The following is an 18,668-nucleotide window of genomic DNA, read 5'->3' on the forward strand; positions in this document are numbered from 1 at the left end:
CTTCCACACAAAAGAGCACTGCTTCAGCTCTAAGGAAAGAAACAAGCACGAGACATGCAAGCAGGTATTATGATACATTTCATGATGAACAGCAAAGTCATGACTGCAGACTAAAACACAACCTTATTACATGAGTAACAAGTATGAAAGACTCTGCATCTAGCAAAATCTTTTTTCCATTTCAAGAACAAAATGCGTGCCTGAGATTCTATGTTGTCCATCTGAGCAGCAAGCATTTCCTCAGGAATTTGCTTCTCCCAGAGAACAAGGATTTGCTCTCTTGTAATAATTCTGTGTCCAGGTCAATAACAGGAATCAACTGCAACTCTGGTTGAAAAATCAGGCTTCGAACTGCTGGATGTTCGCAGTAGCTCTTATAAATGTCCTGAAGTAGTTGTTAAAAATTATTCATCCACTCCACTTCATTTGGTGTTTTTCTATACTGCCTGTGTGATGTAAAATGTTCTTGCATCATGAAGGGAAATTTTAATACTTAATCCTATTTTTTTCCATTTTTCAAGCATCTTCAAGCATATCTCTAGGAGACACGTCTAATACAACTAACCCAAACATCACTAGCTGCAACTTTCATGAAATTTTTGAAGTTATTTGCAGTTTTATCTTATACCTATTTCTTATGGAAGTAAAGCTTTCTTTTTTTTTTTTTTTTTTTTTTTTTTTTTTTTTTTTTTTTTTCTTATAATTGTCCATTTTCAGCTACTCCCTTATCAACATACTGTGGACCTCTGAAAAAATTCTAATTTACGTCAAGTTACCTATCACCTACAATATGGAACTGACTTCCTTGGTTTCTTCCAGAATGCCTAGAGATACACAGGTATTAACTATAAAAATATTTCTCAATGCCAGGAGACCTACTGTGCTCAGGGAACAACTTTTTTTTTTTTTTTTTTTTTTTTTTTTAACATTTTCATTACAAAGTTCACACTCAAATTGAGTATATTCTACAAAAATCCACAAAATTGGTGTTTCCTATTGAGTAACTACAATTTTAGAGATAACCTACTCCATAAGAAACAGCAGATTTCCAGACCGTGGGGAACATTATCAGTGTGCAGCCTTTTAGCAAAGAAGAACAACTGACTACAGATCTAAGTAAACTAGACTGTAGACAGCATTTGAAATTATTTTTGTCCTTTCCTTCCAGCACTTGTGAAATTGCACAGGAAGTAATGGGTCCAGTTTGGAACTCTTTAGTATAAGACATATGCAGACATATTGGAGCAAGCTACTGCAGAAAGCAACCAAGATTCATAAAGGACTACATCACATAAATGCCAGGAGAGGCTGAAAGAATAGGGCTTGTTTAGCTTTAGCAAGAGTGAGTGAGGTAGAGCTCTCACAAGACAAAGTTAAGACAAGAAACTCCATTTAAACACTGGGAAAACCTTTCTTGCCATGACATGGTCAAACACTACAAGTTGGTCAAGAAGAATGTAGAATCCTAGGCTAGATCCTAAGAATCTTGTGATATCACACAGTAACTTTACACCCTGTTCAAGACTGAAAGACATTCAAATGTGGAAGTAAATTGTTCTTCTTTCTCTTCTTCAAAATATGCTGTGGATTAAATCAAGCTTCCTCTTACACTCCTTTCCCAAACATTCTTTCAGGATTTAGAGCTTTATCTAGCTCATTCAGAAGTCTAAACAGTGATTGCAATGTCCCGCTAGAACACAAGCAGTTTTCTCTATTCATATCCCAGGAAATATCCAACCAAGTTTTGATTTCCCCTCTTGGAACCCTGAAAAATCTCTCCTCCTGATTCAAGACCTGCTTATCAGATCTTCATTTTACAGTCAGGTATGGACACATTCTGACGAACGGTATTCTACAGTCAATTATTTTTCCCTCCTCTTCACTAAACAAATCAACATAAGAATTATTTAAAGGCAGAAGAATTTGCAAGGAGCCAAGTTTATGGCCCCTGCTACCTCAGTACATCTTAAGCCTTTTTAATAGAGCCAAGCTTACACTTAAACAAAAGTGGAATCTGAATTCAAATGCTTGTATAGTTAATTTACACACACGCTGATCTGTCTTTGTGTCAGAATCCAAAACTCTCTGTTGAGGTTCTTTTATATATGTCACACATTGAGGGATAATACCTAATATCAAGAAGATATTGAAAGGTGCTTGAAGCTGCACAGGATTTTGATTTCATTATTCCCCCAGTTCCATAGGTTCAGTGTTTGAGGCACGGACTCAGATGTGAACGATCCAAAGCATTTATTACAAGTTCTCACATCCCTTATATACCTTCACAAATTTTTGTTTTCTAGCTTTCCCATTCGCCCTTACAACTTTCCCAACCACCTTTACATGTCAACAGAGCATTCTACAAAACACTTATCAACCATACATGCAGGTGCACATCCAATCAGAGCCATGAGTCCCTTCTACTCCTTCTAGAGGTGTCCTTGGTTCTCATGCTGTTTATCTTGCTCCACAGCTGCTGCTCTGAACAGCTTTTCTTGTATTCCCACACACAGGTACAGCACCCTTGCCCATCTCCACGGAACTTTCTTCCACTTGTAAGAGTTTATTTAGTGACTCACATTCCAACACTAAGGATTTAGTCATACTGCTAGTATGCAAGCTTGTATACTTAGGAAAATAACTGATCAGTTATGTCTCTGAAAGTGGCAGAAATTAAGTACTTTTATGTGAACTGATATTACAAATCTTTGAAAAAAGTTGCTAGGTCACTATATTTTAGATTTACAGACTGACATAATTACATCAGTGTTTATGTTTTCAGGTCTTTTTTTTTGTTTCCTTCCTACCCATTTCAGATATTCCATTTACCTTTTTAATTGTTGCTAAGCTATGAGGAAGAGGTGTGTACCAGTGAGATGGTCAAACTACAGTCCTGTCCCAAGAGAAAATACAGCAATGTTATCCCAAAATGTGGATGAAATGCTTGAAAAGAACTCCAGATGCAGTTTGTCTATATGAGTCTAAGCCAGGAAATAAAAAAGGAGAAGAGAGAAGTCAGACTGAATTTCCACTGAGATAGAATTGCCATGTGAATCATCCATAAAGAGATCATATTTTAATTATGCTACCACATGAGATTATGCAAAGATGAAGAGTAGAAAGAGAGAAAAGATAGGGGTGGCTGAGAGACAACACACTGTAGAACTCCCACATAAAAATGGATGGGGAAACAGAAAGATCCTCTGAAGAATACACTGAAGTGATCAAATTGTCCAAAGGCAGCAGAAAGATGACGTTAGCCAAAAAGTCACAGGACAGAAAGAACAGAGAAATGGTCAAATGCTTTAAAGCAGATTGGCAGGTTGGGAGGATCAAAGCCTAAGACCAGAACTGCAATTTTTGCGCAGTGATGTGGAAGTCAGTATCTTGTAGGAAGAGACACCCTCAGAAGCAACACTGCAATCACCCCACTTATTTCACTTAGTTGTCCACATCTCTGCTCTGCCTTTTAACATGCCCTTACTGCTACTGCATATTACTCAGAGCACTCAAACGTTTGGTTTTTTGTTTGTTTGGGTTTTGTTGTTATTGTTCTTAAGCAGCATAGAAGCACAGTACATTGCTAAGCAGCCTCTTTATTCTTATAATTGCATTTTGTAGGACTTTTTTACAGCAAATAAATTTGCCTCATATAGCCTTCTTAGTGGAAATTAATACTGACTGAGGTGGTAAAAATTCTATCTGAAACAGAATATCACACAGATTTGAAACACACATCTAGCACGATCTGTGCCACAAAAAAAAGGATGGCTCCACAACCATGCATCTGCAGCTCCTTTTCCTCAACCAACCTGAGTTCTCTTAACCGTGATAACCACCTTCTGCTATACTACCTCTCACCACGAATGACAATTACTGAAAAATGTAATGAATGCAGTTTACCACCACAAATTCTTTTTCCACCATGGAATCTATTCAGAGAATCTGTCTGTGAAGTGGGACACCTAAATCAATAGTACTACTTGAAACTAAGTTTGGATCCTCTCATTTTTCTCTATTTTGCATTCACATGTTCCATGAAAACGGTTGTGTAAATGTGCTACAGATTGCAAAACAGGTAAAATGAGTAAAAAACTCTATTCCCTGATCAGTTTTCCAGTAACTACACATGCATACTCATATACTCCTATATACCAGTAACTTCTGAAAATACAAATGGAAATGGTACCATAATCTTCCAGGCATTCTACATTCTTTTTCACTGAAGGAAGAAAGGAAGAAAAAGAGAAATAAAATAAGAAAGAGGGAAAGAGAAAGAGAGGAAGGAAGGGGAAGAGAGAGCAAGAGTGGGAGAAGGAGAGAAAGGAGAGAGGAGAAAAAGAGAGAGAAAGAGAAAGAGAGAGAGAGAAAAAAATAGAATCAAAGAAAGAAAGAAGCATTCTTAACTAATATACTTCAGTTATTAATAATCCCTTGGAAAACAGATAAATTAATTATAATTAGCTCCCACTTGGATAATTTTGTGTAGAGCATTCATGTGAGGGAATGTCTAATAAAGAAAAAGGCAAAATCAACACATACATTTTCTTAAATAAAGAACTTGCATAAAACAAAGTCAGGCACTCAGTCCCTCTTTCATTCCATATGATACACAGCTGCGTCAATCCCATCAGGAAACAGGCAACAGGAAATTCTTAACATTCTGAAGAGAAATCTAAAGATGTGTCTCATCACCCTTCCTCCTAAAAGTGCTTTTCGATTGTCTAAAAGACGTTTATACCAGTTCAAAAATTATTAATTACTTCACTGAGCTTTTTAGCAGCTCGGGGCCTCATTAAGTAACTAACAAGGAGTCACAAATATATATTTTGTGAAGTTCCCTTCACTTTTTCATTTCCTTCATTCCGAAATAAAAATCAATAAGAAGAGCTTGACATCTATGGACAAAATCAAAGCCAAGTACCTCAGCTATTGGAAAATGCTCCCTCATAATGTGCTGCTCCTGTATTATTTGTCTTTCTAACTATAGCTCTTGCATATATAATTCCATTATACTTTTATAAATCACCGTTTTGAAAAATGCTTTTGAACCATTAATATATTTTCCTGGTTAAAATTCTTTGAGATGTTCTTAACAAGAGTCTTAGATAATGAATTTGGGCAAACTCTGGAACAGTCTTTACAGTATTATCATTCTCATTAATTTTCAGAACTACCCACTGTGTTGAGATGATTGTCATGGGCCTAAGACTTCAATTTGACTAAATATTTTTGCATATATTTCAAAATATAAGTAACTAACAGATGTTTAAAATGTTAAGTTCGCATTCTAGAAGTAGTTAAATGTTTACTGTAATATCATAATTTCTTTTTGCACTTGTTTTTATTTTGGTGCTTCTGTCTTTAAGCAATCCTTTAGTGTCCTGGTTGGCTGTAGACAAAACGCTTTTAAATGACTTCAGGAGAAAATAAAACATACTTGGTTTAGTAAACACAGCTGTGCTTTTAAAGAAAAAGAAACAACAAGAAGTACTTAATGGTACTGCAAATGAAAAACGATAAGAAAAGAAAAGAAAAGAAAAGAAAAGAAAAGAAAAGAAAAGAAAAGAAAAGAAAAGAAAAGAAAAGAAAAGAAAAGAAAAGAAAAGAAAAGAAAAGAAAAGAAAAGAAAAGAAAAGAAAAGAAAAGAAAAGATTTGATGCTAGAAATGTTACTTTTACCTAAGATCCAGACATAGTGTAAGCCGTTTCAAATCGTTTGCATAATAAAAGCTTTTATAGTCATATTTTGTACTCACTTTAGAAACCAAATACTTTCTGTTCTCTTACATCATTACCAGAAGGCTGCATTAAATGAAATAAATTGCTTTAAAACTGTTAATACACAGCATGTAAAGCATTTTACTTTATTCCAGATTACACTTTTTCTTTGCTCTTTTTTTTTGTTGTTGTTTGTTTGTTTGTTTATCTTTGTAGACTGCTTCTGCTTCTATTGTTTCATCCTTAACCATTCACATATCAGAGCAATAAGTATTTCATTACTGGTTTATCTGTCCAGAGGCTTGAGAAGCAGTAACAATTAACCCTCCCTTCACAGTGATTGATACAGGCTTTGCTTTCAATTTGTTCCACTACACAGATCATGAAATTCTGAATGCGATCATCCTTATTGACCTACACTTTCAAACACACAGCTACAATGAGATGAAAGTAATTATTAAAAAGAACACAGGACTACTCGATGCTGAAACAAAGTCTTGAAAAATCTTTTGGATGACCTTCTCAAAGAACTGGCATTATTTGATGTGAAATAAAAAGATAAATTTTCTTCATAATCTGGAAATATTAAATTTAAATCTGATCAAGATATGATATCATTATATCATGTAAGCCAGCTCTAACGTCATAACAGTTCATATCTGACCCACTAAACACTGACTTCAACAAGAGTATTCACAGAGGATCAGGCCCTATGTATTTTAAAAGTTCCTACTTCAGCTTTATTTTACAACAGTGCTGTCTCAAATGCTTTAAAAATGACAAAGCTATAATCACTATTCTCACATAGTCTGTTTCAGAAAGACACTGTGTTTGTTTTTTAAGGTCCTGGGCTTCTTGAGGCACCTAATGTAAATAAATACACAGGAAATTCAGACTGCTAAGGAAAAAATGAAAACCTCAAGTCAGATTTCCATCATCAACTGAGATGAACTAAGCCCCGTACACCACTGCTGGAGACTTAGTGCAGTGAAAAACAAGTATTTTTCATAAACCTCTGAAAAAGAACCCCACCAAAATATTCATTTATTGTAACTGATACATATTTGAAAAATGCAGCAGGATTGTTGGGTGAACAGTAATGACAGAACTGTTTAAAATATGGGTTGCAGTCAAAGAAAATCAGGACAGAAAACTGTGCAGAAGGATGTTCTTACAGGCCCGAGGCTCTAATCATAAAACAGAGTGATGGAGATGAACCAATACTGCATGGATTAGCAATGAATTATTTTGAACTATAATCATGTGCCAGCACAAAGGGGAGGTAAAAACTAGCCATTACTCACAAGCTGATCTGCAGATAAGAAAGAAAAAAAAAAAAAAAAAAAAAAAGTAAAAAGGGGGAAAAATTTATATGCTAAACTGAGTCAGGAGAATAATGAAAATCTAAAATGTTGTTACACTTCAAGTAACATTCTATTTAATGTCTTTCGTGTACTGTATAATACCAAGTATTTACACTATGCAATCTGTAAGATGTTGAGACTAAAGCAGGGTTAAATCAAACAACTCTTCTGTAAATTAGTACTGGATAATAATATATGTATTGAAAAAATATTCTAATAGAGAAGTTAGTTACACAGAGACACTGATTTCTCCCACTGTAAAATTCCAAGAGACAGATATGTTGGTGCATAGAGAGCCAGGTAAAGATATTTGCAAATGCCTATATGCACAAGCACACTTATGTATACATATGCATATATAATGAGGGATTTAATTTCCATTAGTCCATTGGAAAGCAAAGCACCACCATCTTAAGATTCAATGTTAGCTTTCCCACTCAGGGAAAAAATAATAATAATAATGTTAAAACTAATTTTGTGAGAAATGAAAAATCAAAACTGCTATCCACAAAGATTCCTGAGATTCTTATGAACAGACTGTTTAAATGAAGAGCACTTTAATCAGTAGAGGAATCCTCACGTTTCTAATGTCTTGCTGTGCATTCTGCAGGTTATAGTAGCAGCTGGTAGAGGTCATATATCTTTTGTGAGCATCCCAAAAAGGCTCACTGCCAGACTGTTAAATTATGAATAAGCAATGAACAAAAGAATGCAGATACGGTGGTGACAAGATAATCCAAGCAAATTTATCTATGACAAATTTCACAGGATTAACAAATTACATTTACACAGAACAATAAAAATGTGGAAAAAAAAAAAAAAAATGATGAGCCTACTTTTCCCTCACAGCACCAGAGGAAAAAAAAAAATCGCCATTCCAGTGCATGTATTTACATTTAACTTTATCTAAAGTAAGACATTTATAGCATGCTGAGGACAATCAACTAGCATTATTTCCTTTCAAGTAAATATATATACTGTGTCTATCTAACATACAGTATATGCCTACACTTTAAAGAATACACGTTTACAAGTCAGTGGAATATTTTAAAGTTTTCCTCACAAGAAGCAAGAAGCAGAATGAATATACAGGATTCTAATCTTGCTTTTCAGGTGGGATATGCAGCCATTCTCTGCCAGTTAGAAGACACTTTTCCCTGGCCATGTTATTCTTTTTTCCTATTTGAACCAAACAAATACTGTAATATATGGTAATTACCACAGTAAAAAAATAAATAAATAAATAAATAAATAAATAAATCATGAACGGGATTTGAATACTTTGAAATAACATTGCAAAATCATTAAGCAAAATATTGTTTTAAAATTAGAAATAAAAAAGAAGATCATTCAAAAAATGTTTCCTAAATGATGGAAGACTTTAAATAATAAAGGTTCCTAAAGATGCCCCTTCAGTATGCCAAATCATGTGGGGGAGAAGAAGAGATTTGCAGTGTTTGCTGCATCCTGCAGATTGCTACTCTAATCTTGAGATGTGGTGCAAAAACAAAAATTGAGTAATAGCCCTGGGAAAGAACAGAATAACAGTTTCCAAATCACAGTTGTGTAGAAAAACATTTTTCTTTCTGTTAACAAAGAAATAAAAGAAATGAGGGCAGCTTTTGGTTTCAAAATCTGAGTGTGAGTAGCTGATAAAAGGAATAGCATATATGTCTGATAGGTCCGGAATCTGCTGTATCTTTTCTATCATTCCTCTCATGTGAAGTCTGAATTTTCTGTCACTGCATTTATTTCATGTTTGTTAACCTAAAGCAGTTGTTTAGTAAAAATAGATCCTGAATAAAACCAGACCTTCTCAAATCATATTTACAATGTACATACCAAATATATGCTCTTGTTACAGAGCACTGCCTACAAACAGGAAAACCTCACTATTAAAGTGAACATCCAATTAATTAAGATACTCTAGTAAACTACTTGGATCCTTCAAACACTGCTACTTGAGTACCATTTATCTGGCTCACTTAGCCACTGAAAAAAAAAAAAAAAAATACTGTACTTTTGATCCTCCCCAGGAAATACAAGTTTTGTTGCAAGTCTGAGTAGCAGCTTAGAAAAAATGAATAAAGCATCCATTTGTTTCTCCTTTTATGCTCATCTTCTGTTTGTTGCCTACCAAGAGAGGTTTTGTATTTTTTACAGTGTAAATATTTTTTTTTAAACCTCTTGTCCATGTACTGCAAGTAATTTATGCAAAGGTGAAGCAAACATGCCAATCTGACTACACTCAGACAAATAAAATCAGATACGTTTTTGCAGCTGTGAAGGTTGAAGGATAAGTGCCCCCAGCAGCTATTGTCTTTTTTAAGATTTTTTTCTTCCTTTTTAATCCAGCTGCCAGCACTGTACAGATTCAGTCACTCTGTTCTTTCTACATTGACCTCAACCCTGACCTGTGAAGACTGCCCACTTGCATTTCTTTTCCCTACAAAGTAACATATTCAGCGTCCCATAATCTCTAGAAAAAGACAGCTTTCTAACAAGCTTTCTTCTCAAATTTGCCATGTTATACTTCTGCTAAATGAATTACAGCCTCGGAAGGATAATTCTGAGCCACTTAACTCATACAAGCCTAGGCTACGAGTAAGCCAAACATAAATATGAATATGCACACGATAAGATGAATCCCTCTCCCAGTAAAAGAAGAAATCTATCAGTTCAGTGCTTAAATTTGAGCAAAACGATATCCCTTTAGGATATAATCTAAAATGACTGTTCAAAGACTATTCATTACTCGATAAAATTCAGTTTAAAACAATATATTGTGTAATGAAGCTTGTTCTAAATTCCTTTTGGAGACTAAATGCCCAGGCAAGTATTTAAAAAGGGGCTTATAGGATTTAGGTGCCCATATTTCACTGAAATGCAGTGTGCACTAGATTCCTAAACCCAATAGGCTCCTCAGAAAATTCAAGCCCCAGGGACATTATTGCAGATTACATACATACATATTATTCAGACCATATCCCGTAAGTTCACTATATACATATGTAAACGTATGATGCCTGCAGGTAATGGAACAGTACTTTTTTACTTAAATTATTTAACACAAGGGCTGAACTTCTATTATATATCAAGCTAACAGCTAATTTTAAGTTGCAATCAAGCCATTCTCTGAAAGCACTTTATTTCAGTGGAGGTTTTGCCTGTAAAAGAAATGTAAATCCCTCTAATGAAGGCAGCATAATCTTTGAATATGCACTCAAAATGGGGGCTCAAATTTTATTCCTAGTGCTAACATTGATGTCTTCTGCCACTTTTGCTAGTTCTCAAAAATGTTTTGCATCTATGTCGTCAGGAAAACATGCTGAACCGTGTTGAAATCCTTTTCAAAGCACATTAGGCTATATGAAAAAATAAAAGATGACAAAACAGAAATGCTGGACATTAACGCTAAAGTCTTTTTCAGACATTAGTGAGAAGTTCCCTGGAACAGACAAATGGCAAGATACGGCCAAAGAGTGAAAGTCCAAAATGCAACACACAAAAAATGCTGGGAAAATCGCCTGTAACAAATCTTCAAAACTCTGCTTTCACTAATCCATTTCAAATTCTTGCTTACATATCACTTGTTCTTTAATGTGACTGACTCTTGCCTGCACGTCAGATACATAACTCTCAGTATCGGGCTGCAGCAGGCTGAGATTGGAATCTCTTTGAGGACTGTTCCACCTTTCCTTGAGAATCTCAAGACTTTCATGTTTTATAATAATACACAGAAGCAAAATCCAATCCTTCTCCCATTAAAGTACATTAAAGTTTGTCATTGTCATCTCAGTGAGAACAAATTCATATCTATTGAATTATACGGTAAAAAGACTTTTATCCTTGCTTGTGACTCACTGTAGTGTACTTTAATTATAGGTATAATTCCATTTGGAACTTTTCTAAAGATTAAGGTACAACTTGAACTCAATATTCTCCAAAGGCGGGGTCTGCTTCTGCCAAATTATGGACACAAATACTGTCCTACCTTTACCATACCTTCTTTGTCCTATGCAATAGCCTATCACAGCATACAAAATTAATGATATTTTTACTACTCAGAGCCCTGTTCAAATCAATGGCACAACGCTCCTATTCATTTGCCTAGGACTTTGTGTTTTGCAAAACTACTGCTCCAGCTAGTCACTGAACAATGCTCTAGTCATATAGGACACAGCAGCAAACATTTTATTCTTACTATGATACAACTTCTTATGCAGCAAAATCCAATATTATTACAATTTATCCTTATTATGCAAAATCCTATTAAACAAGAAGTCACACACCTCACTCGTACTACCAGGACTTTGTATGTTGAAGACAACATGCAGTAGACTTATACATATTACACAGAAACAAACTGTTTCTTCTAGGAAGAAAAATAATACAATTATGATAAAAATAAAATTTCAAGACCTTTCTTATTATAGGCATAAATCTTTGTCAGTCTCTTTAAAAACAAAAACACTAAGCAATAGGAAAAGATCAACAAACAAAAAAGAAATGATTGGAGGGAAAATGCAAAATATTGGCTATGTACCTTAAATTTAAAATATAAAAACAAATTTCCAAGCTGAAATGCCACAGAACAATTTCACTCAGTTCAGTTTAAAACAGTGTGACTACTGCTGAAATATCATCTCACATGAGGCGCTTTTACACCTGTGAGACTTAACACTGACAGTAATACAAAATGAATTCCAATGATGGCCTGAGCATGAGGTTTACTCACATGAGACGAGATTTCAGGAAACATCTCATAACTTTAAAATTAGGGGAAAAAAAAAAAAAAAAAAAAAAAAAAAACAAAAACAAAAACAAAAAAAAACAAAAAAAAACCAAAAACTTAATTGATACTAAATTAAAATTCCACCATGTTTGCATAAAGGCTTTAACTTACTGACCACAACATGAGCAGATGTTTACAAAACTGTAAGAGTTAGTGTTCACAGTCAGTATCAGTTATTTGGACTTAGAGCACATCTTCCAGTAACGAAGGCATGATTACAAGGATAGTCTTATGAAACAAATGTTTATTTAAACTAATTGTACTTTTTAGCAAGGATGCTGATGAAACTAATGCCTCAAACGTCAGTCTTCCAACAACTGTTTTAGATCTCTCTCACAGTAAAATTCCCATCTGGGCTGGCAACTCGTGTGCCAAGTTTCAAACGAATGTGATTTGAAACTGCCAGTATGTGAGACTCTGAAATTCAACGGAGACACTAATAAAAGGAGACGGATGCTGACAACACATCCTGGTACTCTCTTTAAAACACCTACAATTCCAAGTGCTGGATGGATCTGTTTTCATAACCCTCTAATTATTATAACGTGTTTATAACATTTAGTAGCCCTATATCAGTACAGAACAAGTTAACTGGATATAACTTGTAAGGAAAAAAAAAAAAGCAGTTGTGTTGTAAAGAATGTAGAAACAGTGCTGCAGACAAAACCTTGTTATTCAGAATCCCATTAGTTACTGAAAATATGTAATATAACTTTTGTTGATCAATACTCTCGTGTAAGCTCTAAATAATGTATGATTCCAGTGGAGGAAAAAAAAAAAAAAAAATGCAGCAAATGGTGAGAGAATGTTTCAAATTATGAAAAGCGGTGTGACTGCTAATCCATAAATCAGGAATCGGAAAGATTGTTGTAATGTGGGAGGGCTCTATTTAATAAAGGTCATTATAACTCCTGGCTCTAGAGCTATAAGATCTAATATCCTCTCTGGTAGCTCTATGATATGCCCATGCATTACTGTTCTTGTTGACAGTCTGTTGCCTTGGAAATATTTCATTATTTCAGTTTTTCCATTTGTAGACCCTTGGCCTTGTGATATGAAGGCCACCCTATTTCATATTTTCGATTATCATTTAAGCAATCTTCTGGAGCTATTTATATAAAAGCAAGTGTTAGACAATGCATATCATCATTTATCACTGCTATGTTTAAGCTCACGCTCTAGAAAGAAATGCCAAAATAAAGGATTTTTTTCTCTTTCACCATAAGCCAATAGCACTCTGATATGATGATATGCTTTACAAATCGATACTGGCATATCATGTGCATGACACTTCTGTCTATTTAATTTTCCTGGCTAAATATCCACACAATTGAAAAACCCCAAACTCCTACTGTAACTGTAACATTTGCTAACACACACAGTTTAAAAGAAAATCAAATTAGGTGTGTAACTTTTCAAACATCCTTTCAAAACCCCGAACAGGTGGAAAAGTTTCAAAACAATCAGATGCCTGCTTGCAGCAAGGACAACCACCTCTCACAGCTGTTTCGTAATTACTAACCTCATGCTGGAAACAGTAATACAATCCACCTAAATACTGTGGAAACTAAGACCAAACACAGAATGTACCACAGCTCCCTCCAGGATCCCTCACCCCCAGAACTCCTTTAGGGAGGCAGTAACTGAGGAAGAGCGTGAAGAACCCCTTCAGAGACTGCTGAGTGCCACAGCTCGACAAGCCTGGCACGTACTGCTGGAAGGATGTGCACATACAGCTTACACCAACAGTTAATGCAGGGCTTCGAAGCCACATTACTGAATTTTGTAAGAAAAAGTACATGTGGGCCTGAGCACTGAAGCACTGCTACAGCTTTCCAGAAACTTTTTTAATGAACGGTAGACCGACGTTATTTCTGATATGAAAAATGTCCTCAGCCTCTACATGCAATATTTACACCCACACCGGAGCACTGTGAGGGGCGATAAGAAGGGGAACCCCAAGGGCACAGCACAGCCGCTCGGCCGCCGGGCCAACTTTGTGGCTACAGTGCTCAAGGAATCCAGACGACTTTTTTCCCCTGAAATCATTACTCCTCCCACTCCCTACAGGGAAAAACCACTCGGATCCAACCTTTAAAATGACAGCACCAGAGCTGAACAAGAAGATGCTATTAAAGGGCATTAAATTAAATACAGTATATCCTCCTACAACTTCAATCAGAATTTCAGACCAAGTGTTATTTAGTTCAGCTCTCAAGTGGAGCAGAATAACAAATCGCGCACTTTGATTTACCTTCTCCGAATGCCAAATGGAGACAGGTGATAAAGAAAGCACTCATGCACAGGCTATGAAGTTTCCCCTAGAAATTAATTCTATCTTCCAGATTCCTATCTCAGAGAAATTCCCAAAATGGCACACAAATATGCTTCTGCCGGAGAGATTACTGAAGCTATCCTGGCAAATGCACTTCGCACTAATACAGTACGGGGCTCAGAAAGGAGGCGGCAGAATTGTGTATGGGGGGACAGGACTTATTGATACAAATTGTTTCCCAACAAAGAACTCTAAGGTAGTAAAGCTGCTGCTGGAAGCGGTGTGAACACAGCAGAGACGAGATGTCTCTACAGCTGTCAGAATGGGGATTTTTAAAAAATATTATAGTTGGAGATGAAAATCTGTAATTTACTGACTCCGGAGAACACACTTTGTTCCCATCGCATGCATCTCCCAATAGGCTGCATGACAATACAGCCTTGTCCCAGTGTGCAACAGTTAATGCCCACAAGCCCCACACTCAGTGTTTCTGGGCTCAGTTTCTTGTGTGGGGCAGTCTGGCTCCCTTGGAAAAAAGCAGAGACAGAATCCAGACAGAATCCAGGGGGTTAAGAAGTTGTTCGAGGAATGCTGATGCTACGCAAAACCAGAAGTCTGAAATGAAGATTAAAGTTTAAGTGGCCCCTTACACTTTATTTTTAAGTATGTTTTCAGTGCTGTGAAGTAGAAAGCGAGCAACACACGGCCCAGCTACTTTTAGAAGCTGTCTAAATGTTACTTTTCATTTTTACAGCAAACAAGGAACCCTCCTTATCCTTCACCCTCAAGTTCACTTCTCAAGGGAAGAGGTGGAAGAAGCCACCCCTGGCCCCCCACTTCTGGGCGCACCCCTCCTCGCAGCGCAGCACCGCACCGCAGCTTGGAGCACTTTTGTAAGGAGCACAAAGTAATCACATGAACTTGTACTCTTCTTTCCTCCTGGTCACTTCTAGAAAGATTCACTTCGCTACAACAGATCCGCTATGGGCGATCCTTGTCAGCAGTGCAGCGCGTTCACAGCGAGCGCTCTCCCCAACAAAAGTCCCAGGGGGGTCCGGATGGAGCCCCGCGCCCCCCTTCCCGCTGCCCGCCTCCCTCCCGCTCGCGCCCCGGCACCGCTCCGCCCGCTCCGGGGGGCGCCGGCACCCTCCGGGCTGCAGCGGGGCTGGGCCGGGCCGCGGGGGCCGGCGGCGGCGCGGCCCCCCCGCTCCGGCCTAGCCGCACTTGAACGGCACCGGCGGGGCCGGCCCCTCCGCTCCAGCAAGCCGGGCCTGGCGCGGCGCCCCGCCGTCCCCCGTCCCCCCCCGCGCCGCTCTCGGAGCCGCCGAGCGATGGGGGCCGCCCGAGGGGGGGGGGCTCCGCGCGCACACACACACACGCGCAGACACGCACACCCGCTCGCCAACGCGCCCTGCCGAGAGTCGGCCGCTGCGAGCCGCGGCGGTGGGGCTGCGGAGCGGGGTCTGCCGCCGGCCGCCCTGTGCCGGTGCGGCGGTGCGTGCGCGGCGGTGGCGGCGCGGGGTGCGGCGGCGCACTCGGAGGAACTCGCGGCGCCCGGCGGGGCGAGCGGCGGTGCCGGCGGCGTCCCCCCCCCCCCCCGCCATGGCAGCCAGCCCCGGCCCCGGCGGCGGCGCGGCCCGGTGCTGCTGCGGCTGCTGCTGCGGCTGCAGGTTCAATAAAGAGAAAGTGTTACCGTTCTCGCCTGGAAGGATCCTGCTGAAAGCTTGGCTTGGTGGGCGCCATCTTCCTGGCTTTTTTTTTTTTTTTTTCTTTCTCTCCCTTACTTTTCCCCCTCCTGATGTTGGTGTGTGTTGTGTGTCTAGCAGCGGCAGCGGTGGCCCTGCTTAGCCAGACGGGCTAAGGAAAAGTACTGAGGCCAAAGCATAGCGGGCTCCCGCTCCTCCGCGCGGTCCTGCTGCAGGTTGCTTGCTTGCTCGCTCGCTAGCGCTGCTGCTGCTGCCGCTGCCGCCGTCCATAAGCCGAGGAGCGGAGGGAGCCGGGGCCCCGGCGGCCCCAGAGACATGCCCAGCGCGGGCGGCGGCGGCCGGCGACGGCGGGGAGAGCGAGCCGCGGCGCAGCCCCGGCGGGCAGCCCGGCCGCTGGCATCGCCCGGCAGGTGCGGCACGGCCACGCACACACGCGCGCACACACACACAACGCAGCCGCTCGCACGCTCACACTCGCGGCCCCGCGCCCTTGGGCCGGGCTACGAGGGGTGCCGGGCCGTGGGGCGAGCGGGGCGGGGGCGGGAAGGAGGGCAGGCGGGGATCTCCGCGCTTGACCGCTGTGAAAGTATTTCTGGGCATTTTCCAGCTGCTTCCCCGACTCCGCTCCCGCTCTGTGTGCAGGGGACGCAGCCTCCGCTGTCGGCGCAACACCGCCACTCAGTTGCAGTTTCGCACACTTTCCTCCTCCGGAGTCGCGGCTCCGGCGGGGAGAGGTGCTGGGGGGGGTGGTGTGGGGTGGGGGAGGTAAGGGATCTCCACGGGAGCGGAAAACCCGCGAGCTCACTCCTCGGCGGACCGGGAGCGGACGAGGGTCGAGTACCGAGCAGGCCCCACGCACCCCCCTCCCTCCGGGGCCGAGCAGCCGTGTCCCGAGTGGGGCATAGTGCTAAGGGGAGCGGGGAGGTGCCCCGCGTTGCTGGGGGGGATGCAGTGCTGGGCGCAGCTTCACTGACGACTGTGAAAGTGAGAAGGAAATTAAGGAGAGGGAAAACGGAACCGCTGTCCTAGTTGTCTCATCCAGAACACCTGGAAAGGAGAAAGCTACAAGCTTTCCACCCCCACTGTAACTTTGTAGCTACTTCTTGCCACTGCCCTGCAGTTCGGCACCCCAGGCCTGAGCCCCCCGGCCGGTTCCCGGCCTAGGGCTCAGCCCGGCACCCCCACGGGACACCTCTCTGCGGCAGCTCCGGTGGGCGGCGGGGCAAGGGCCGGCAGAGCAACGACTGCGGGTCCGCGGCCCGGGGCAAAGCGCGCAGGTGCGCACCACCGACAGGAGTGGGGCCGCGAGCCCGGGGCCGGGGCAGGAGGGGAGCGGAGAGAGCGGGCTGTGGGTGCCACGTGCCAGCTCCTCCCCGCACGGCTGCTGCCTCGGCTCCAACAAGGAGGGAAAAAAAATAAAAAGTTAACAGGTGTCACCTCGGTTTGTGCAACCGCGGAAGGAGGTGTCCGTGCCCGCTGTGGTTTAAGCTTTTCCAGAAAGCTCGGAGAAAAATCGTTCAGCGTAAAGGATGCCGTCGTGTCGGTAATATTTACAATTTGGAAGAAGCACGGAAATGTTTCCGAAGCACCCGGCGTGCTCCGGGGTCCAAGCGGTGGCTGCTGCGGGACCGCACCTGGCCCGGGGCCGTCACGGTTTGGCAGAGCCCTGCCCTTGGAGCTACCCCTGCTCGGAGCCTGACGCAATCCAACTCCCCAACGCCGAGCACTACAGATTCGCACGCTGCCTCGTCTGTATCTTTCTGTTTAACTTAAAGTCTCCAGAGGTCCCTTTTATTTGTCTAAAAGCCAATGTGACATTTCTGACCCCTGACTTCCCCACTTCACAACCTCAACTATTGTGATCGCTGCCCGTACTTCCTCGTTAAAATGTCCGTCAGTTTCCATTGTAATTTAAAGATTTTATAAGTGAACAAAAATCATAGCGCAACCGTGAAAAGAAACCAACTTTAATCCGCTCCTTCCCTCTCTCCCAGACAAGACACTGTGTATGGGGACGGTCGATGGCAAAGCAGGGCTCAGGCTTAGTTCAAATGATTCTAAGGAGGTGATGGGGCATCACAGGGGCTGTTGCAGGATATTAGTGCTCGTGCCTTTCCCTTTAATAAAACCCACAAAAGTTAGCACGGAACATTTTCTATCGTGGGCATCAGAGGGGAAACACAGTGTGTGTTTCCCAGAGTGAGAGAGGGGAGCCCAAAGTTGCTGAGACCAAAGCAGGCACTGCTCGGTCTGACTTCTAAAACATTTGTTTGAAATACGACATTAAAGCTTTCTATTGGTTTTAGCTTCTACGTTATAGAGAGATTTAGCTGAAGTATTTGTTATTACACTCCATTTTTCTCAGGATTTTTTTAGTATTGAAAAGTCAGTTCGTTGGGACATTATTGCATTTAGAGGAACGTGAATGTGTCGCTCCGATCTCAGCCTACATTGAGGTGTTGTCAGTACTCTTGTGAGCACTTTGCTTCGCTCCTGAGACCCTTCCGGAGCCCCACTCCGGGTCTCGCCCCGCACAGTATTACGTGACCCCGACCTCAGCCCGCAGTGAGCTCAGGCAGTGCCGGCGCGGAGCGGGGCTGGCTGGGGCGGTGGGAACCTCTCTGAACTTCTCTGCGAGTTCCTGCCAACTTTGTGCGCTCCGCTTCCTAACGGCGCTCCCTGCGAATTCCCTGCATTTGCATCAGAATGCGTTTAGGTTGAGAAAAAAATAAATAAATAGCAGTGCTGAGGGTTTCGTGCTGCATTTCCCTGTAGTAACAGGTGACACAGTAATGCTGTTAACCTACA

The 18,668-nt window shown here is 41.2% G+C and overlaps 1 protein-coding gene across 7 annotated transcripts in view; it reads right to left on the bottom strand.

Moving 5' to 3' along the window:
* The window catches only part of NPAS3 (neuronal PAS domain protein 3), a 583,321-nt gene that overhangs the window by 563,916 nt on the left and 737 nt on the right, over positions 1–18,668 (bottom strand). For 3 of the 7 annotated variants that reach the window (XM_072338283.1, XM_072338282.1, XM_072338281.1), the window contains exon 1: positions 15,848–16,472. The exons of the other annotated variants lie outside the window; for them this stretch is intronic. In XM_072338283.1, coding sequence (XP_072194384.1) covers positions 15,848–15,897 — 50 coding nt within the window. In that variant the 5' untranslated portion in view covers positions 15,898–16,472. Of the gene's footprint in view, positions 1–15,847; positions 16,473–18,668 lie in introns of those variants that run through there. 7 annotated transcript variants of the gene reach the window in all.

The sequence above is a fragment of the Excalfactoria chinensis genome, chromosome 5, assembly GCF_039878825.1.
Source record: "Excalfactoria chinensis isolate bCotChi1 chromosome 5, bCotChi1.hap2, whole genome shotgun sequence".
Taxonomy (NCBI): Eukaryota; Metazoa; Chordata; class Aves; order Galliformes; family Phasianidae; genus Excalfactoria; species Excalfactoria chinensis.